The sequence below is a fragment of the Ambystoma mexicanum genome, chromosome 1p (genome assembly GCF_040938575.1).
Source record: "Ambystoma mexicanum isolate Mex_15411 chromosome 1p, UKY_AmexF1_1, whole genome shotgun sequence".
Lineage (NCBI taxonomy): Eukaryota > Metazoa > Chordata > Amphibia > Caudata > Ambystomatidae > Ambystoma > Ambystoma mexicanum.
Window position 1 is genome coordinate 1299334354 of NC_090921.1, and position 17527 is coordinate 1299351880.

General features: G+C 45.4%; 1 protein-coding gene across 2 annotated transcripts in view; it reads left to right on the forward strand.

Annotated features, from left to right (window-relative positions):
• Positions 1-17527, forward strand: part of LOC138453200 (kinesin-like protein KIF18B) — a 430482-nt gene that overhangs the window by 68344 nt on the left and 344611 nt on the right. For both annotated transcript variants that reach the window (XM_069605828.1, XM_069605836.1), the window contains exon 6: positions 129-326. In XM_069605828.1, the coding sequence (XP_069461929.1) occupies positions 129-326 (198 nt within the window). The remainder of the gene's footprint in view (positions 1-128; positions 327-17527) is intronic.

Here is a 17527-nt window from a genome sequence, read left to right on the forward strand (position 1 = left end):
CTGCTAATGCCCAAGTTTGATTTGATGAAGGAATATGTTTGATTACTAACTTCTGGTCCTTGAATGGAATATGTATATATTTATATTTTTTTATTGCCCATTGAATACTCACTCTTGTCATTCTGCAGATCTACGTGAAGCAGCAAGATCGAGCAGCTGGTATTAACCGGGACCTGCGGGTGGCCAAAATGAGCCTCATTGACCTGGCTGGATCTGAGCGGGCTTCCACCACCAATGCCAAGGGGGACCGTCAGCGGGAAGGAGCTAACATCAACCGTTCTCTGCTGGCGCTCATTAATGTCATTAATGCCTTAGCCGATGCCAAGGTGTGTAAAACTTTTATGCCCTTATACTGTTGTTTTACACTCTCAGCCTACCTCTTTCTCCTATTTTTCTCACAATTACTGCATGCTCACACAACCGAGTTCTTCTGATAAAGTGCAATGATCATACTTGTCTGAACCAGACTTGTATTACTGTTCTTCTCATGTGCATCCCTAGCTACTTAGCACTGTATAGGGAGGGATGAGGTGATCTAGGGGATCTTGATGCAAAGGTTTGTAATTCTAATCTGATGTCCTCGGTTTTTGAGTGTTTTGGCTGTGATAAGAATGGAAGTATCACAAGATAAAACCAATGCAATGTTATTTTGGGCCCATTCTCTGTGTTTTCCTTTAGATAGCGCACCATGTCCTCATCCTCCGCTGTTCTCAGATAGATTGTACGGCATACTTCCCCTTCTCGTGTGTGTCTTCACTCGCCAGAAATAAAAATAAAACATGGAAACTGGGAGAACTTTGCAAGATCTTCATGTGTTTAAGGTATCTGGGTTCAGTGTTAACCTTTTTAAAAACACCAAAACCTGTTTTGACAGTTCCACGGGAATGCTATGTATTTGGTTCCTTGTTTTAGACTGGAGCATGTTTACCTGAGAGACTTTAAACTCCTATGTGACCTCAGAAGGATAGCAACTTCATACGTTAGTCTATTTGTGGCTGTGTACTATTCACCACAATGAAAACACACTGTAGTGTTTGCAGTCGTCAGAAATCATGTGACACCAAGAACAACAGTGTCATTGCATTTGTAATAATTGGCATAATATATCACACATTCATGCACAGGGTAATGAAGACTTCCAAACCTCCTAAACTCTGAAAACGTATGCTATTGTAAAGTGTTGGACACTCTTTGTATGCTAAGTCTAGGGACGAAGAAGAACTAAGAACACTGTTGTCAAGCAGGAAGAGTGTTCGACCAGCTGTGGTCAATCGGACTGATGTTACGCCAGGGCAGTCCCCGCTATTTATATCAAACAGTCAATGGGGACAAGGAGAGCGATATCCAGAAAAGCAAGAAGGGTCTCGAGCTTGGCATAGGAAGAAGGAAGAGGTGCCAATCGAGACTGGAAGAGAAAGTCTTGACGTCCAACAGGACATTGACACAGGGAGGTGGAGAAGTAGTAGAGGTAATGGAAGCAAAGATCTCGTAGAAAACCAAGGGCAGTGGAGAGGCAGAGGGAAGGCTCAATCGAATGTCAAACATGCCTGTGGAGATATGACGGATAGCGTGAAGCTACCGTAAATCAGTTTGAAAGACTGAGAGGCTGCCACAGATAAGAAATCCGTTCAAGATACTGATCGAGGTACCACGCAGTGAAAGATTGAAACCGGCCCGGTGGTGGCGTGACCTGTAGTGTGTGTACCATCCGGTCCGACAACAGTGCAGAGACTGCCTCCCCTAATCTACACTGAGGCCACGCAGGCGAGGGTACGAGAGGCTGTGGCGGTGGTGTGACCCGTTGGGGGCGAATCAAGTGATCCTACAACTATGCTGAGACTGCCAGTAGCAGTTGGCTGCAAACGTGATCAAACGCTATTGAATATGATAGATGGACATTCTGTGAGCATGTGTGAAAAGTAACGTGGGTCGGCAAAAAATCTGAGAAGTACGAGAGAGACCCTGATTTCCCCCCCTACTCCCCTTAAAACGGGATAAGCTGACAAAGAGGGGATGAAGGGCCCTGTATACGCCAAGTACAGCAGCCTATGGAATTTCCCCAAGATTAAAGGGGGAGAGGGCACACCCTTAAAAAGAAGTTATTGCAAAATCACGGGGGTACACGAGACCCAGAAGAAATAACCTTTGGGAGAGTACGTTCTTGTAGCAAGGATACAAAAACTTGTCCTTTCATCCTTCTTTCTGTCTTTAGTCAGTACGGATCAGGCAAGAATACAAAAAAGGTAGCAGGCGCCACTCTATAGAAAGAACTTGGCATGATAACTTGTTCAGTGATTTTTACCCACTTTGAGAGTATGCAGCCATCGCTTTTTGCTCACTGTACATTTCACAAAGGAGGAATATCCATCAGTCTTTGTCCCGCCCACAAGGGCAATCCAGAACTGAAATGCCTGGCAAACCTCCTTTTAACGGGTGCAGATCAAGCAAGAGTCAATTCCCCCATCATCTCAGTAGGGCAACTTGGAGGATATTGTTGAAAAGCATGAAGAGTCAAGAAGGACTCTGGAAGCATGTTCTTCGTCCCTGTGGGTGCAAGGCAAATAAGATAATGAGTGTGTGGACACCTCAAGAACTGGAGGTATGGTTACAAAACGTAAGGAATGTTGGGAAATCATCTAGGAGAAGGGAGCCATCCCGCTAGCCCAGTGAAACCCTTATAGAATTGTTATATCGAAAACCTTGGAACTGAGACTTTTGAAGGGAGCCATTCTCCTGGGTCATAAAAAGAACCAGAACTTTACTTCTCATTTATTGTAGGGACCGGGATAGCGTATGAGCTTTTGGACGGGGGTGGTGCCTTTTTAATTTGGACTTTCACAGACTTCCTGCTAAGCAACTGAGATTTCTTAGTTTAGATGGGGAAACCCCAATAGAGTTCAGGATAGATTGGTTTGTCTTAATAAAAGTTTATAGCAGCCACTATGGCATCACTTGGTCAGTCTTGTCATTCTGTGTCGCCACATTAGTCACCTGAGATCTGAGCTAGTCTACCGCTTGTAAATGTATGCGTTCAAATTTTACATTGCTGAAATGGTTTTCCAAGATTTCAAGATGGTTTCTTCCGTTTCTTGTGCAGAGGAATAGAAACATTACAAACATCTTTTCTCTAGCAAAGGAGGAAAAAATGCTTTTTCTTTTGGAATGAGTCAGCGAGTACGATTAAATGAGTATTTTCTTTGATGGTGAACTGTGTGGCTTTAATTGCCTCGAGGTACATGGGAGAATTTAGCTTGTGGATTTTGGGCTTGTGCCAAATTGACGGCTTAGGAGTCTGAGGCGAGACTAACAAACAGTGGAAATCAATCAAGCTACTTAAGCAACATGAGCTCAGATTGAATGCCCTAGCAGTCTATAAAAGAGCTGCATTGTTACACAAAAATGTGTTGGTACATCTGATTTCAAAACATTCTATCTGAAACAGAACCACAGGAAATATGACACCACAAGACCAGATCATTTTCAAAAGAGGAAATTATACATTTTGTGAATTAAAACCTTAACAAGTGGGTATTGGGCAGAGTTACATTTTTGGACTTGCTTTGCCTAATTTTGAGGGGCATCCATGGGTTCTTGGACATCATTTTATTTCCCAGCCAGCTTAATATACAGACCTGACTGAGGTCCAGTTTTGTTTTTGGTCCTCTGCCATAAGTGTTCTTATGGTTTATAATGCAGTGGTAACCCATAGTGTCGCAGAGAGGTTAACTCCTCTACATGTGGCAAGTCTGGTGGTGGCTTTATAGGCGGGGCTAGCTTGTGTAATATGGCTTCCACTTTGTGACAACCATTTTACATTGCTGGATTTGATTTTGAGTCTCGGCTCTATTCCAAGAATGGTGGTTGGATTTTCCTGCCTCACAGATTTTAGGGGTTGTAGGTCACAATACCATCCCTTATCGTTTTTGTGTGTATGGGAGGAATTCGTCATAGGTGGCCAAAGGATGCCTATATCCCTGGACGGGGGGCTTTTCAAAGCCCAAAAACAGTTGTGACTGGCATATGCAGATGCCTGTCTGGGATAATGCGGATTCCTTTCCTTTATGGTCATTCATGAGTGCATGGGTATGCTGGCACGGATGGTCAGACCATGGCTGACCACCCCTCTGTTTGAATGATGTTTGGTGTGTGATTGGATGCTGGGTTCACTCGCTGGCTCCTGAGGGGATGAAAGCAGACCCACTTACCTACTGCCGAAATGCTGATCTCTGGGGAAATCCTGCTGGTCGAGGGAAGGCCAAAGCTCTACTCCAGCAACTTTTCATGCTCCACCGGCTCTTACGGTGAAGCTCTGCATCTCACTGTTGTTCTGCCAGTCTCCTCACGTGATGTAATGGCAACCATGTCTCTATCGCCAGATGCACAGGACCCCAAAGACAATGTCATCTCGACCGGAGTCTCTTCATCTCGGGACATCAGGAAAACGCTCTGGTTCCATTTCCTTGATTGGGATGCTCCAGGGGCATGTGCTAATGTTTTTCCTGCAGCTAAACCGTCTTGTCCTTCCAGGCCTCCTTCTGCGGCAGGCCCCTCTTTGTAGCTCTTGGTGAATCTTAATTGTCTTGCCCAATGCTCTTATTAAACAGCAACTATGCTTGGAAGCGGAGTACTGAGCCCAAGGACGAGCTAGACAACCTGCAATGCCAATTAAGGCTCACTACCGCTTCCCTGTGGCTCGAACTCTCATCCTGAAGACACACAATCTCCAATAATAATCCTCCCAAATGTCTTTGGGTCTGCCCTGCACCAGTGTGTTGCCCCTGTGGCCTGTGGTGGTGACCAATCAACATGCACAGACGACCTTTGGGACACCCCATAACCATCTGCTGCAAAACTGCCGTTTGCACCACAGGGTTTGCTTGTCTGACATTGGTGCTGCTGGAGAGTCCTTTCTTTTGGACATTTCTCTCAGTCCCCTTTTCATCACCAAGGATCTTGTGTGGCTTAAACTCCACCAGAACCTGAGAAACTGCTCCTTGTCAATATCCTTGCAAAAGTTTACTTTTTTCACTAAAGCCTATTCGAATCTGCACCACTGGCCTCTATAGAAAAAATGTTTTACTTGACTGACTGCATTTTCTCTTCTAGGAACGGTACTTTGCAAATTTTGATGCATCTTAAGTTTAATTCTCCCCACTAGCCATTGGCTAGCGATGATTGATTCTTGGAGAGTAAGTACTGGTATTCTTTGTGAAGTGTGTATAATAGCACCTGGAGCGTATCAAGTGCTAGACTGGATTACCACAATAACTGATTTCAGGCCCAAATAACCGGACAGACTCAAAGAATATGATAAAGGTAACCAAAGAATATATGCAGAGTGTTGATAGCGTTTCTTGTGGGGAGAGAGGAGTACTATCTGGTGGCGGTGTGTCTGTTTTCCTTCTCCATTGTTTAAGGCGGCTCCTATTCTACAAAATATCTCCGGACGCAGAGCGTCGCAGTGTGTTTCCTGGATTCCCTGTACTCGATGGGCTCTCTGCTCTTGGTGACACCTTCAAGAGAGGGCGTGAATAGAATTTTAATCTCACAAGTCACTCCATTCTGCTACGGCCGACGAAGGTAGCTCAAGGTAATTTCGAAGAAGAACTTCTTTATTTTGATTTCTGTTGTTCAGCTCACAACTGATGCTCCTCAGGCCATTGTGACCTTTGAATTTGATTCTGAATGTCTGGTTGATTGTGGTGTACTGCAAATTGGACACTGGTAATTGGTGCTTTAGACAGCAGCTTTGGCATTTTGACACACACTGGATATGACTTGTGACTCCATGTCTACAACGAACGAGGCGCCAAGTGAAGTGCCTGAAAGAGTGCTTCCAATTAACTGTTTATTTCTTTGTTTATTTATATAGCGCACCTAACCCGAAGGTATCTGGGCGCTGGTTTGCAGGTTACAATTGTGGTCCAGGAAGTTTGTTACATGTAGCAAGATACATAATTTGACAAGGGGAGGCAAATTATAATACATCAACATAACACAGTTACAATAAAGGAGATATACTAGGATCCCTGAATATGCCATTGTGCAAAACAATATGGAACATACACATGCTGTACTCGATCTACAAACGCAGCAAGATGAACACTAACCGGTCTGTGATCAAGGGGAGAAATGGAATCGTTGTTGTTCCTGTGCAAACAGCCATGTTTTCAGTTTTTTGCGGAAGGCCCAGAAGGCTGGCTCAACTCTTAGGTCAGAAGGCAGGGCATTCCAGAGTTTGGCGGCTAGGACTGGGAAACTCTTACCCCCTGCTTTTTCTAGTTTGTATGTAGGTATCGTTAGTAGGTTGACCTGAGAGGCTTTGGTAGGTTTCATAGATTGATTCTTTGTAAACTTACTATTTAGGTATTTAGGAGCATTATTCGAAAGGCACTTGTGGGTTAGCGATAGCGTTTTAAAGGCGATTCTATACTTCACTGGTAGCCAGTGGGCCTTTTGTCTGGCAGAGGTGGTGTGGTTGTCTCTAGGGATGTTAAGTGCTGCTCTTAGTGCGTTGTTCTGTAGCACCTGTAGTTTATTTAAATTGCAGCTATTTGTCCCAATATATAGGGCAATATATAGGGCTTTACAGTAGTCAAATCTCGATAATATGAGGGTTCTGGTCAAGGTAATACAGCTGTCGGGAGAGAGGAATGGCCCACAGGCGGTAATGAGTTTAGCTGTATAGGTCACCGTGGAAGCTGTAGCATTGATTTGTTTGGTTAGTGAGAGGGTCGAGTCAAGGTAGATTCCTAACGTTTTTGTCTTCTTTTGAGACTTTAATGGTAATGTTATCAATAACAAAAGATTTGAATTGTTCAGGTAATTTGTTTAATCGATTTTGGGATACGATCAATAGTATCTCAGTTTTGTCGTCATTCAGGCTGCGGCCAGGATGGCAATCCATGCCTGTATGGTTTGATATATTTCATTGAATAGTTTAGTGTCGGTAACGTAGGTACCTGTGATGGGAATGAGGATTTGGGTGTCATCTGCATAGTTAGTATAGGTGACACTCAAATTGTCAAGGTGGTCAAATAGATGCTTTGTAAAAATGTTATACAAAGTGGGGGGGACGCACGATCTCTGTGGTACTCCACACAGAACTGGGGCAGGGGCAGCCGTTGCCGTAGGGGCGAATACCCTCATTGTTGTTTTGGAGAGGAAAGATTTAATCCAAAATGAAGCCTTAGCGGAAAGTGTGCCGCTGATGTCGGGTGTTTGCAAAGGATATTGTGGTTGACCAGGTCAAAGGCTGCAGATGGGTCTAGTAGGAGAAGGAGAGCTATGTTACCTTTTTGTCCTTTAACTCGTCCATTTGTATATTTAGATCTATGAGAGCTGATTCTGTACCTCTTGAAGCAGCCTCTCGTTTAGGTTGTGCTGCAGATCTAGTTGAGGTTTTGCTAAAAGACGCTAATAATTGGCAGAAAGATTCAGAGGCTGGCATTGAATGTGAGGACTTGTCAAAAGTCTTAAAAGCAAAACAATAAATCACTACCTAAGCTACTGGCCTGGTTTCCTATTTAAATATAACAAAGGGTTGAGAGGACATCAATGGGGAGTGAATTACGTACCGTTATTGCTTGACTTTATGGTTTCAAACAAAAAAAGGGGATAAGCCGACTTTTAGGTCCAAACATACCCGTGATTAAGTGATTGTCCCAACAAAAAAACAATTATGAGTTGACCTATGGGAAATCCATCGTTCTAAATCTGAATTTATGGTGGAATTGTACAGAAAACAGAAATATAAAAATTGGTTGATTGCTCAAATCCTGCAGCTAGATGCAGAACTTATGTTGAGGGCAATGGAGAAGAAAAACTCTAGAGATATTGGGCAGCTGCTCAGCAGGGAAATATCCTCCCAATCTGCGCTCTTGATGAGCGTGGTGACGGAGGATAGTTCGGTACAATTTTTTATTTTTAGCAAACTGTTTTGAGCAGATGACAAGTCTAAAAACTCTCTAATAAAGTTTAATAGACGTGGCACATCCCGTTTGACACTTGTGATCAATATTTGGGATACAATATTTGGGATCTCAATAACAATATTAGCCGGTCAAGTGGCACAGCGAGTAGAGCGCTCGCTTTGACTTTGGTGCAGAGCTTGCTAACGCAGGTTCGAATCCCGACGGGGCCAAAGTCAGCCTTTCATTCTTCCGAGGTCGATAAAGGAGCACCACACACCGTGGGTAATAATAAGCAGCGCTCAATACCTGAGGGTTCGTAGCGCTATATAAATGCCAAATTATTATTATTAATTATGTGATGCAACTGGGAGTCATTCCAGACTCCTGGAGACCAGCGATCATAGTAGCTATATGTAAGAGAGGCAATCGGGCGAATCCGGAACAACTATTGCCCTTCTGGATGTTTTAGGTAAGTTGTTTGCGGGATAATTTTAAAACATCTTCACAGTTGGGCCAGCAGGGCAGGTTTGACCCACATCAAACAGGATTTGTGAAGGGTGTAGGAACCCAACTGAACCAGTTTCTTTAAAACCTCCTGAAAGTGAATGGCATCAAATGTGGTACAAAAGTTTATCTGGCTTGCATAAGCCTTCAACAGTGTGGACAGGCACATTATTGGGTTTAAATTGGAGGCTTGGTCTGTTTTTGCCGATCAAGACCCTTTATTCATCGACCGAGCTCCCAGGTCCTTTTCTCTAAGGAGATTTTCACATCTAGGTGACTAAAACAGGGTTGCCCATTGGCGCAAGTAAATCACTTTTTTAAATTTTTTTTTTTATCGGACTTGCACGAGTCATTGAATTTTTTCCAGCGTTCCCTCCTAAAACTAATGGCCAGTCTTTGGTGTGGATTCTATACACCGATCTTAATTGACCAGACTCCTATAAGTCTGCAACAAAGGCTATCTGGACTACAAGATTATGTTAAAAAATGGTTTACAAATGAACGCTGAAAAAACATCCTGATCTTGTGCTCTATCAGAGGTAAAGAAAAGTCCCCCTTTAAATGGTTTCTAGGTCGGTATGAATTGACCCAAGTAAACATAACAACTTACTTGGAGACATGCTTAAACTCTAGTATTAATGATATGCCTCGACAACTCGAGGTAAGGACGAAAATAAAGGGTTGGGTAATACACAATAAGTACGGGACATTTTCCATTTGCCCAAGTCATTCTGATCCTAACTTATTGCGCAGAGGCCTTTCTGTTCTCCTCATGGAAAATATGGCCCTCGTTTGAGGGTACATTCTGGAGAAGAGTACTTTGCCTATCAAGGAGAGTCCCTACATCAGTTATCAGTTATCAACTGGCCCTGATTTCAATCTATGCAGTAACAGTGTGGAAAACTCTCCGTGTACAGGAACTGTCCTATTGGAAACACCACTTATCAGATATTGCTTGACAATAACATGAGGGGTGACCCCTAACTTCTTGAGCAGTGGGAACCGAGATGTTTGGGCATTCTGGACGCTGGAGACAAATCTGGGTCTGGTCAAGAGAAAGCTATGGCAACAAGAACTGGATCTTGACAGAGCAATCAAGAAATAAATATAAATTACATGCAAACCTGAGATATGAAATTAGGCCGTATAACTGCCTGCCGAGATACCTAACCAAATTTCTGAGTTTGTTATACTTGTATCAATGTTTAAGATTATGCCTGAATATATTTCCACAAAGCAAACATTAGAGGTCCATAACCAAGTGGTGGATAACCTCATTTGCAGATTTTGTGGTGTTCATGGGTCAGTTGAGACATTGAAACACATTGTTCTATCATGTATGTAATTGACTAGGCGGAGACCTAGATACTTGGGAAGTTTTATTGAAGAAAAGAAAACTTGTACGATAGAAGAATGGTGGGCTATGTTCTTGTTTTTGGATGGATAACATATTTTTACATGAGGTTTTTAACTAAAAAGATATGAATTAGATTTGTTGTAAATGAAATGTTGGATTTTAAAGATTTGAATGGAGTTCAGATATATTTTATGTAACTGGAAGTTTATAATGACGTTGACGATTTATATTAATTGTGGTTACTGTTTGGAAGATTTTATAAAGGTTTGTAATAAAGCATTCGTCTGAATAATTTTAATTTTTTATATAATATAATTTTTTTTTTAATAAACGCCTTAATCCAAAGCACTACTATATCAGTTAAGTTGGAAAACCTTGCCAAGCATAACAAATCGCAGCCCGCACAAATCTCAGCTCACACTGTCAAATACATTTCAGCGACTCAAATGCTTTATACCTCAATGTATGTCGGCTATGATGTCATACTACGTGGCAAATAGTAAAAACCTATCGGGAGGAAGGATAGGTTAAGGGTACATATATACCTATAGTTTATTTAGGTGTTAGTAACATCATTGGCTGCCCCTTATCCAAGTAGGCACGCCTCAAACTACGTATAATACAGATGATAGAACAATAGCAGCAGATTTGGCTTCTAAAACAATGGATGGTCCACCATTACATAGGCCATCTTGATTGGTTGCCACTCTCTTCCAACCTTGGACATTCGGCTTGCTAGCAGCACGTAAGCAAAACGAAACCCAGATGATGGGAACAACATCGGACAACTGCCCAGTTGGCCAATTAGCCTACCATCTCTCATCAGTTAGGCCCTAAACCAAGGCCTCTTCTGTGTATTTGACCTTGCTGACCATTTTCTTCCTCTGAGCTTTAAAGGGAGTGAAGGTACATCTTCGTCTGGAGTCTTATGAATAGGCCTTGTTTTCTGGTCTTGCACTACGTATGAGGATACCATGATTTTGTCCATTTTATCCTCCTATTTAGTGCTATTTGATTCAATTATACTGGGTGCTATTGCACTCCTTGGCCTCTGGACACTTGGTTGCTCCGTCTTGTATATGCTTTCTGCATCTTTGATTGTCCAATACTTGGCACTTGCAAATGTTTACTCCTTTGCTTAATCTAAGAGAAATATTTCCTACGTACATATCCTCTTTGACTCCTTTTGTGCTTTTCAATTGCTTCTTGCTGCAGCATCCTTAATCCTGAGCCAAACATATATTATTTGTTCTTGCACAAATTGGTATTTCAGTCCCTGTGGGCCTTGGGGTTTAGCTTTCTATTATACGGAACCAGCGTCTATCTTCTCGAAATGGCTGCTTTACCTGTCCTATATAAGCAAGCTTCTGTACATTTTATCTACCTTTTATTTCTGCGTATATACACCTACTACATCTCTTCTTGCTTATCTTTTCTGTGTATGATTTTTTGATATCCACATTTGTTTACTTTGTTACTTCAGTCACATCTTCTTTCTTTAAGTAATCATATCGTTTCAGTGTGCCCTGGTCTCTTCTCTTCATGACGTCACTTTACTTCTGTCAGACTTTACTTATAGTTCTTCTATGTCCAGTGGTGTCTACAGAACTTCCTTCTACCACATACGTTTGTGGGTACATTTATTTATTGTTCGCTTGTTAGGCGCTTATACAGTAAGTAAATTCTGTTTTAAAGTACCCAGAGGGAAACTGGGAGGAGACATGGGGCTCAAACATTAAAATGCATAATAAATATGAAATACAGGGGGAATGGGAATAGGTGCTGGGGTGCTCGTGGGAGAGCAACCGGTGAAGTGCAAGGTATGGTACGTGCGAGCCTCCAGGATGGAGGGTGTGCCGAGGCAAGTGCTGAGGATGGACGGAAGCTGTGGGCAATTTGGTGTGGGAGGTCAGGGCGCCGAGGATGCATAATGGCCCTGGACACCAATGAAGCAACTGTGAGATTAGCGGAGGAGGAGCAGGAGCAGGAGGAGGAGGAGGAGGAGGAGGAGGAAGAAAGGAGGAAAGTCTTGAGGAGCTTCTGGAATTTAAGAAAGCCCTGCTCAAGACTAAGGAGGAGGGGGGGGGGGCTGTTCCAAAGAAGGGAACCAGCTGAGGAAAGCGATCGACTACCTGCCCTCTGTTTATCAAAATGCTTTACAAACAGAGTGTGGGCCAGAGGAGCGCAGAGGTCTAGAGGGGGAATATTTAGTAAGAGAGAGTTGCAGATATTGTGGTTCCCGGCCGAGGCAGCCTTGTGGCTGATAGGGGGATTTGTAATTTAATCTGTGTGGCAACTTGGAGCCAGTGAAGACTTTTTAGGGCAGGAGAGATGCGGTGCCTGGGCTTCAGGCCAAGGATAAGTCTTGCTACCCTTTTCTGGATTAGCAGGAGGGGTCGCAGAGTGGAAGAAGTAGATTCAGGAGGAGGCTATTGCAATAGTCCAGCTTAGAGAGAACCAGGGCTCGGGTGACATTGGGCTTCTGGGGGAAGGTGAGAAAAGGTAGCATTCCTTTGAGAAGGAAGAGCTAAAAGTGGGACTTCTTGGCAACGTCTTAAGCGTGAAGGAGGAAGGAGAGAGAGGAGTCGAAGATGACTCCAAGATTTCTGGCTTCAGAAGGAGTCTGGGGAGAGCACATGGGGGAAGGCCAGAGTGAAGGGAAGAAGTCTGGAGCAGGGATCCCAAACAGAAGGATCTCCATTTTGCTGGCATGGAGGCAGAGACCATTAGGGCACCAGGCTTGGATGGCAGATGGCAGTCAGGGATGGTGGAAGGTGCAAGAGGGTCAGCGGGAAGTTTGAAAAAGAGTTGTGTGTCGTCTGCATAACGCTGGAATTTGGGGAGAAGGAGGAGATGAATGCCATCCGAGTAAGCTAAATATCAGAGAGCCAAGGAGAGAGGATAGAGCCCTGGGGGAACACCACAGGTGGAGAAGGAAGTAGGAGAGAAGGTGCCCAGGATGATCTGGGAGGTGCGGTCAGTTAGAAAGGTGGTCAACCAGTCCAGTACCAGCTCTGAGATACCAAGGGTGTCGTGAAGCCTTTGTAAGAGGATGGAGTGGTTGGCAGTGTCAAAGGCAGAGGAGAGATCAAGAAGGATACTGGCAGCTGGGGAGTTGGAATCAAGGGATGAAAGCAGTTCTTCACAGGTGTTCAGAAGAGCAGTTTCCGTGCATCTGGATGTTCGGAATCCAGATTGTTGGTTGTGGAGACCACAAACAAGTTCAGTATGTGTTGGGGCAAGGCCAACTTCTCCAGCACTTTCCCCAGGAAGGAGGTGATTGAAATAGGGCGGTAGTTGATTGGAGAAGTAGAGTCTGCTGATCGTTTTTTAATGAGGGGTCGCACAGGGGAGTGCTTGAGAGAGGAGGGGGGAAGAACCAGTAGCAAAGGAGTGGTTGCAGAGATCAGCGAGTACTGGGGCAAGACCGCCAATATTGTCCTGGATGGTTCTGGACGAGCCTGGGGAAACCTGTTTAGAAGAGACCTTCATGGAGTGGTCAACTCTGGTGACTTGAAGTGTGAGGAGGAGGAGGAGGAGGAGGAGGAGGAGGAGGAGGAGGAGGAGCCAAGAGAGGCAAGGTGGTTGAGGGATGGGTTGGGAGGGTGTTCAGGATATCCTGAGTTTTGGTGGTGAAGTGAGTGGCCCAGTGCGTTGCAGAGGGCCTGAGAAAGAATGGGGGAGGAGGAGACTGTGAAAGGGTTGGCTAGTTCACTGCAGATTTTGAAAAGTTCAGCCGTGTTGTTGGATGCGCCGGATACCTGTGGCTGAATGTGTGCCCTTTTCTTGGAACGGACAGTCTGTATTGCCTTTGGAGAAGGCAGCAGGTCAGTTTGTCAGAGGGTGAGCCTGAAGTTTGCCACTTCCATTCCGCCGCTCTGCACTTTCGTTTCAGGGCTGCAAGTTCAGAGTTGTACCAGGTGTTGCGCTTAGAGGCGTGTTTCAGGCCTATCCTCATGACTGGGGCAAAAATGTCAAGGTGTTGGTGACTGACTGGCATGTGGAAGTTGCTGAGAGCAGTGTTGGTGGAAGAATCTGGGTTGGGGGAGGGGGGGGGAATAAAGGTGGAAGTGAAGGCAGCAGCTGACCCTCGTCGGAGGAGGGCCATAGGGACCCAGGTGGGAGGAGAGAAGAGTGGTCTGACCAATAGAGAAGGGTGACCAGAGGGGGCGGGAAGAAGAGAGAGATAGAGGTAGATATATACAGAGAGAGAGAAAGAGAGAAAGAGAGAAAGAGAGAGATATGATGCTGTGCCAGGGTAGTCCAATTGGATGTTAGTCACCCAAGAGGAGCAGGTCGGAGGAGGTTGAAAGTAAGGAGGAACAGAAATCGGGCCATTCAGAGAGGAACAGGGAGGTAGCGTCTGGAGGCCGGTAAATGGTAGCTATGGTCAGGGTGGAGGAGGGAAACGTGACCGACTTGCATACCAGGCTCTCAAAGGAAGAGTAGAGCTGGGTGGGTAAGAAGGAAACCAACCCACCCTGGGAAGATTAAGGCAACCCCACCGCCAGCGCGGTGAGGTTGCGGCTTGGAAATTATCTTGAAGCAGTAGAGTGGGGTGAGGGGAGGGGGTCAAAAGCAGTGACGGAGCTGGCATTGTACCATGTCTCGGTAAGAGTGAGAATGTCAAGGTCAGTGTCTTCAAGAAGGAGGCAGATGTCAGCAGAGTGTTGGCAGAGCGGTCGTTAAGTGTCGCCAGGTGGAGACGGTCTCTGCCTTTTGAAGATTTTCTGAGGTGGAGTACAGCGATGTGGTATTCCAGTCAGAAGGGGGGGGAGAGGGAGTGGTAGGGGGAGAGGCATGAGAAGGAAGAAAGTTAATGAGGGACAGCAGGACCCGATCAAAGAGAAGGAGATTGGCTTGAGGACCCTGAACCAGGATGGTGCCAGTGTGGTAGACAATACTGATGCAGTGTGATGAGGAGAAGCCTGCCAAGAGGACTTCCCACTTGGTGCCACCATTAATGGGAGAGGATGTAAAAGGAGAGAGAGTAGGAGAGTAGAGATGAGATGAGAAGTCCATAGGTCTGGAGAAGGGACAGAGAAGAAGATATCGGTGAAGATTTCTCTGGAAGATACAGTGACATGGGTGTCTGCGTGAGAAGGCCAGGATTTGCAACACGGATGTCTTTTTCTTTTTTTTTGTCCAGACTTCGGGAGAATAGGTGATAGTGTAGCAGTTAGACAATATTGGAGAAATGGTGAGTGCCATCTCGGAAGCAGAGAATAGATGAGAGAAGGAAAAGAAGGGGGAGGCCTGCACTGCACAGTCCTGGGCCTTACTCCAAGGCAGCATAGTAGTTAAGGAGGGCACAAATGCAGAGCAATAGGTGGGGTACAGGTATTGTGTGTTTTTAATATTTTTTTTTTTTTTAGGTTCACAATGCACAACAATGAATGTAAGATGTTAAAGCACACCCACCTAGACATGATTTTTGAAAGGATCACAATGAACACAGGGAAGCAAGAAGGAAAGTTATCACAACTTGATTGAATTTACCAGTTGTAGAACAGAGTGCAGTGAAGACAATAGGTGGTCAAGGGCGAAAGGAAGAATAGTACTGTGTCATGATGCCTACCCCGGGAACCCAGACCAAGTCCAGCAACCCCAGAAGCAGGCATCAAGTCATTCCAAGCAAGCCCAACAACCCCTGCTAGGGGCTATTTGGGTGCAGTCCTGGCGCCTATGGCGCCAGGCTCATAGATTAAAACTTACCTGATGCAGACCATCCTGCAACTTACCCGATGCAGACCATGCTGCAAGAGCTCCAAGCCAAAAGAGGCTTGGAAGGGACTACTTTACTTGGGGACTATTTCTTTACTCGGGTGGGGCTGGGGAGGAATACTTACATGGGACTACTTTGGAGGCTATTTAAACCAAGTCCGAAGAGCAGCACACGCTTCGCGTTATTCTGCATCCAGCAGCGTAACGCTCACCGTGTCTGCATCCAGTCTTCTGCCACGCCCGCCTCGAGTCCGGAGCTCCTAGAAAAAGGGAGCAAGAAGGAGAAAAGGTTAGAACAAGAGCAATACCTTTGATCCTTACCTGAATTCCTGATCCTTCGAGCTGGAAGAAAGAAGTTATTTTATGCGCGTCGCCTAGCCTGCTGCAGCGCCGCGCTGAACTCACCGGCCTTCGCAGCATCTTCTTTCCACTGCATCCTTCTGCATGTTCCGCCGCACTCCGGTACCTAAGGGGAACACAAGAACAGCAAGGTGAGCCAAGGGAATACACAGAGGCAATATTAGTTACCCCCCATAGACTTACCTGATTTTACCGCCAGAGGCATTATTCCCCGAGACTTCATACTTTCTCTCAGCGCCTGAATAAGGGAGAAAGCAACAGGTTACATATTGACATTATTTTATCGAACTGTGTTGGATAATAAAAATCCTTACCTGAATATTACCAGTTGCCACGAGGAACTCTTCGCTAGGGTCAAGCTGCAACCTGCAAGAAATCGGACAGAGTGAAAGTCAGACATTTGAACTCTTACGAACTACATACTTACGGCGTCTTGCCGGGAATCTCGGAGTCAGTATTGTTCTGGAACTCACCAATTCCTTCGAGCCAGTGAAGCAACTGGTTATCTACGTGCCCCTGCGCTCAATGCAGGATGGAGAGCTCATTTTTTCAAACCATCAGGTGAGACTATAAGAGGGGACATCAAAGGTGATCAGTGGGGAGATCAGCGGGAGTGGGGGGGGGGTTAACGCTCAACTCCATGGGTGTTTAATTCCCTTTCTCCATTTGCAGAAGAATATTTCTACAGGCCAAGCAAACAAAGCTAGGTGGGCCAGTCCAGTCCGTCATCTTGGCACTACGCGTCACATTGGTGGAGACCGCAGCTGTCCAGTTCAGATCGACGCCCCTGTGGGAGCCAGGTGAGCGTAACATACTGGCACAGTTACCGTTAAGGAGATGGGTGGAGGAGGCAATAGTACTGTTCAGCCATCACTCTCATATGAGCAGAAGGGGAGATGGGGAGTCCGGAATAGGCTGAGACAGGGCCTTCAATGGAGGACCCGACTCCTGCTTGCCGGTGCCTCTGTAGGCTAAAGGCGAACAGGCAGCCAATCACGGACATGCTGCAGGCTGGATAGCAAAAGGGGTTCCTGGAACCCAGAAATGGTCGGCCATCTTGTGGTGTGGATGTGTGAGCACTGTAGAATGGGCACAAAGTAGGTAGTATACCTACTACTATTGTAGCCCAAGTGTGTGCTAGGCGATCAGGGTGATTTTTGCTTTACAAGAGGAATTGTGAGTGCAGAAAACACTTGCCGCTAATGAATAAAAAAAATGCTTCTATTTGTTCTTCTCGAGAGTCCCCACCCGTAGAATCCTGCCTGGGCTTACCTTCGTTTTTGGGTGTGTAGAAACACTGCACCAGCAGCAGGAAACGATTGGATTGGAGTGGAGGTGTGGTAGGGGCCCACAATGCTTGTGCTCTGCCTTATTCAGCTGAATGGAAGAGAATGGACTACACACAGGGCCTCGATGGAGGGGGCTGGCTTCCGCCTGCCAGAGCCTCTGATAGGCTAAACGGCAGCCAATCACGGTCCTGCTGCAGATTGGATAGCAAGTGTCACATTCAGTACAGTTGTCTGAGCGCATAACGTCTTTCATATCTCCGATGCGGTATTGGGACGATACCAGGTGTTGTGCACATTGCTTTCTTGCTTTTCTCCGAATATATGTTGGAGGTGAGAGGGGTGGGCTCCATGAGTGACGTGTACATCTGCTTCTCTAGAAG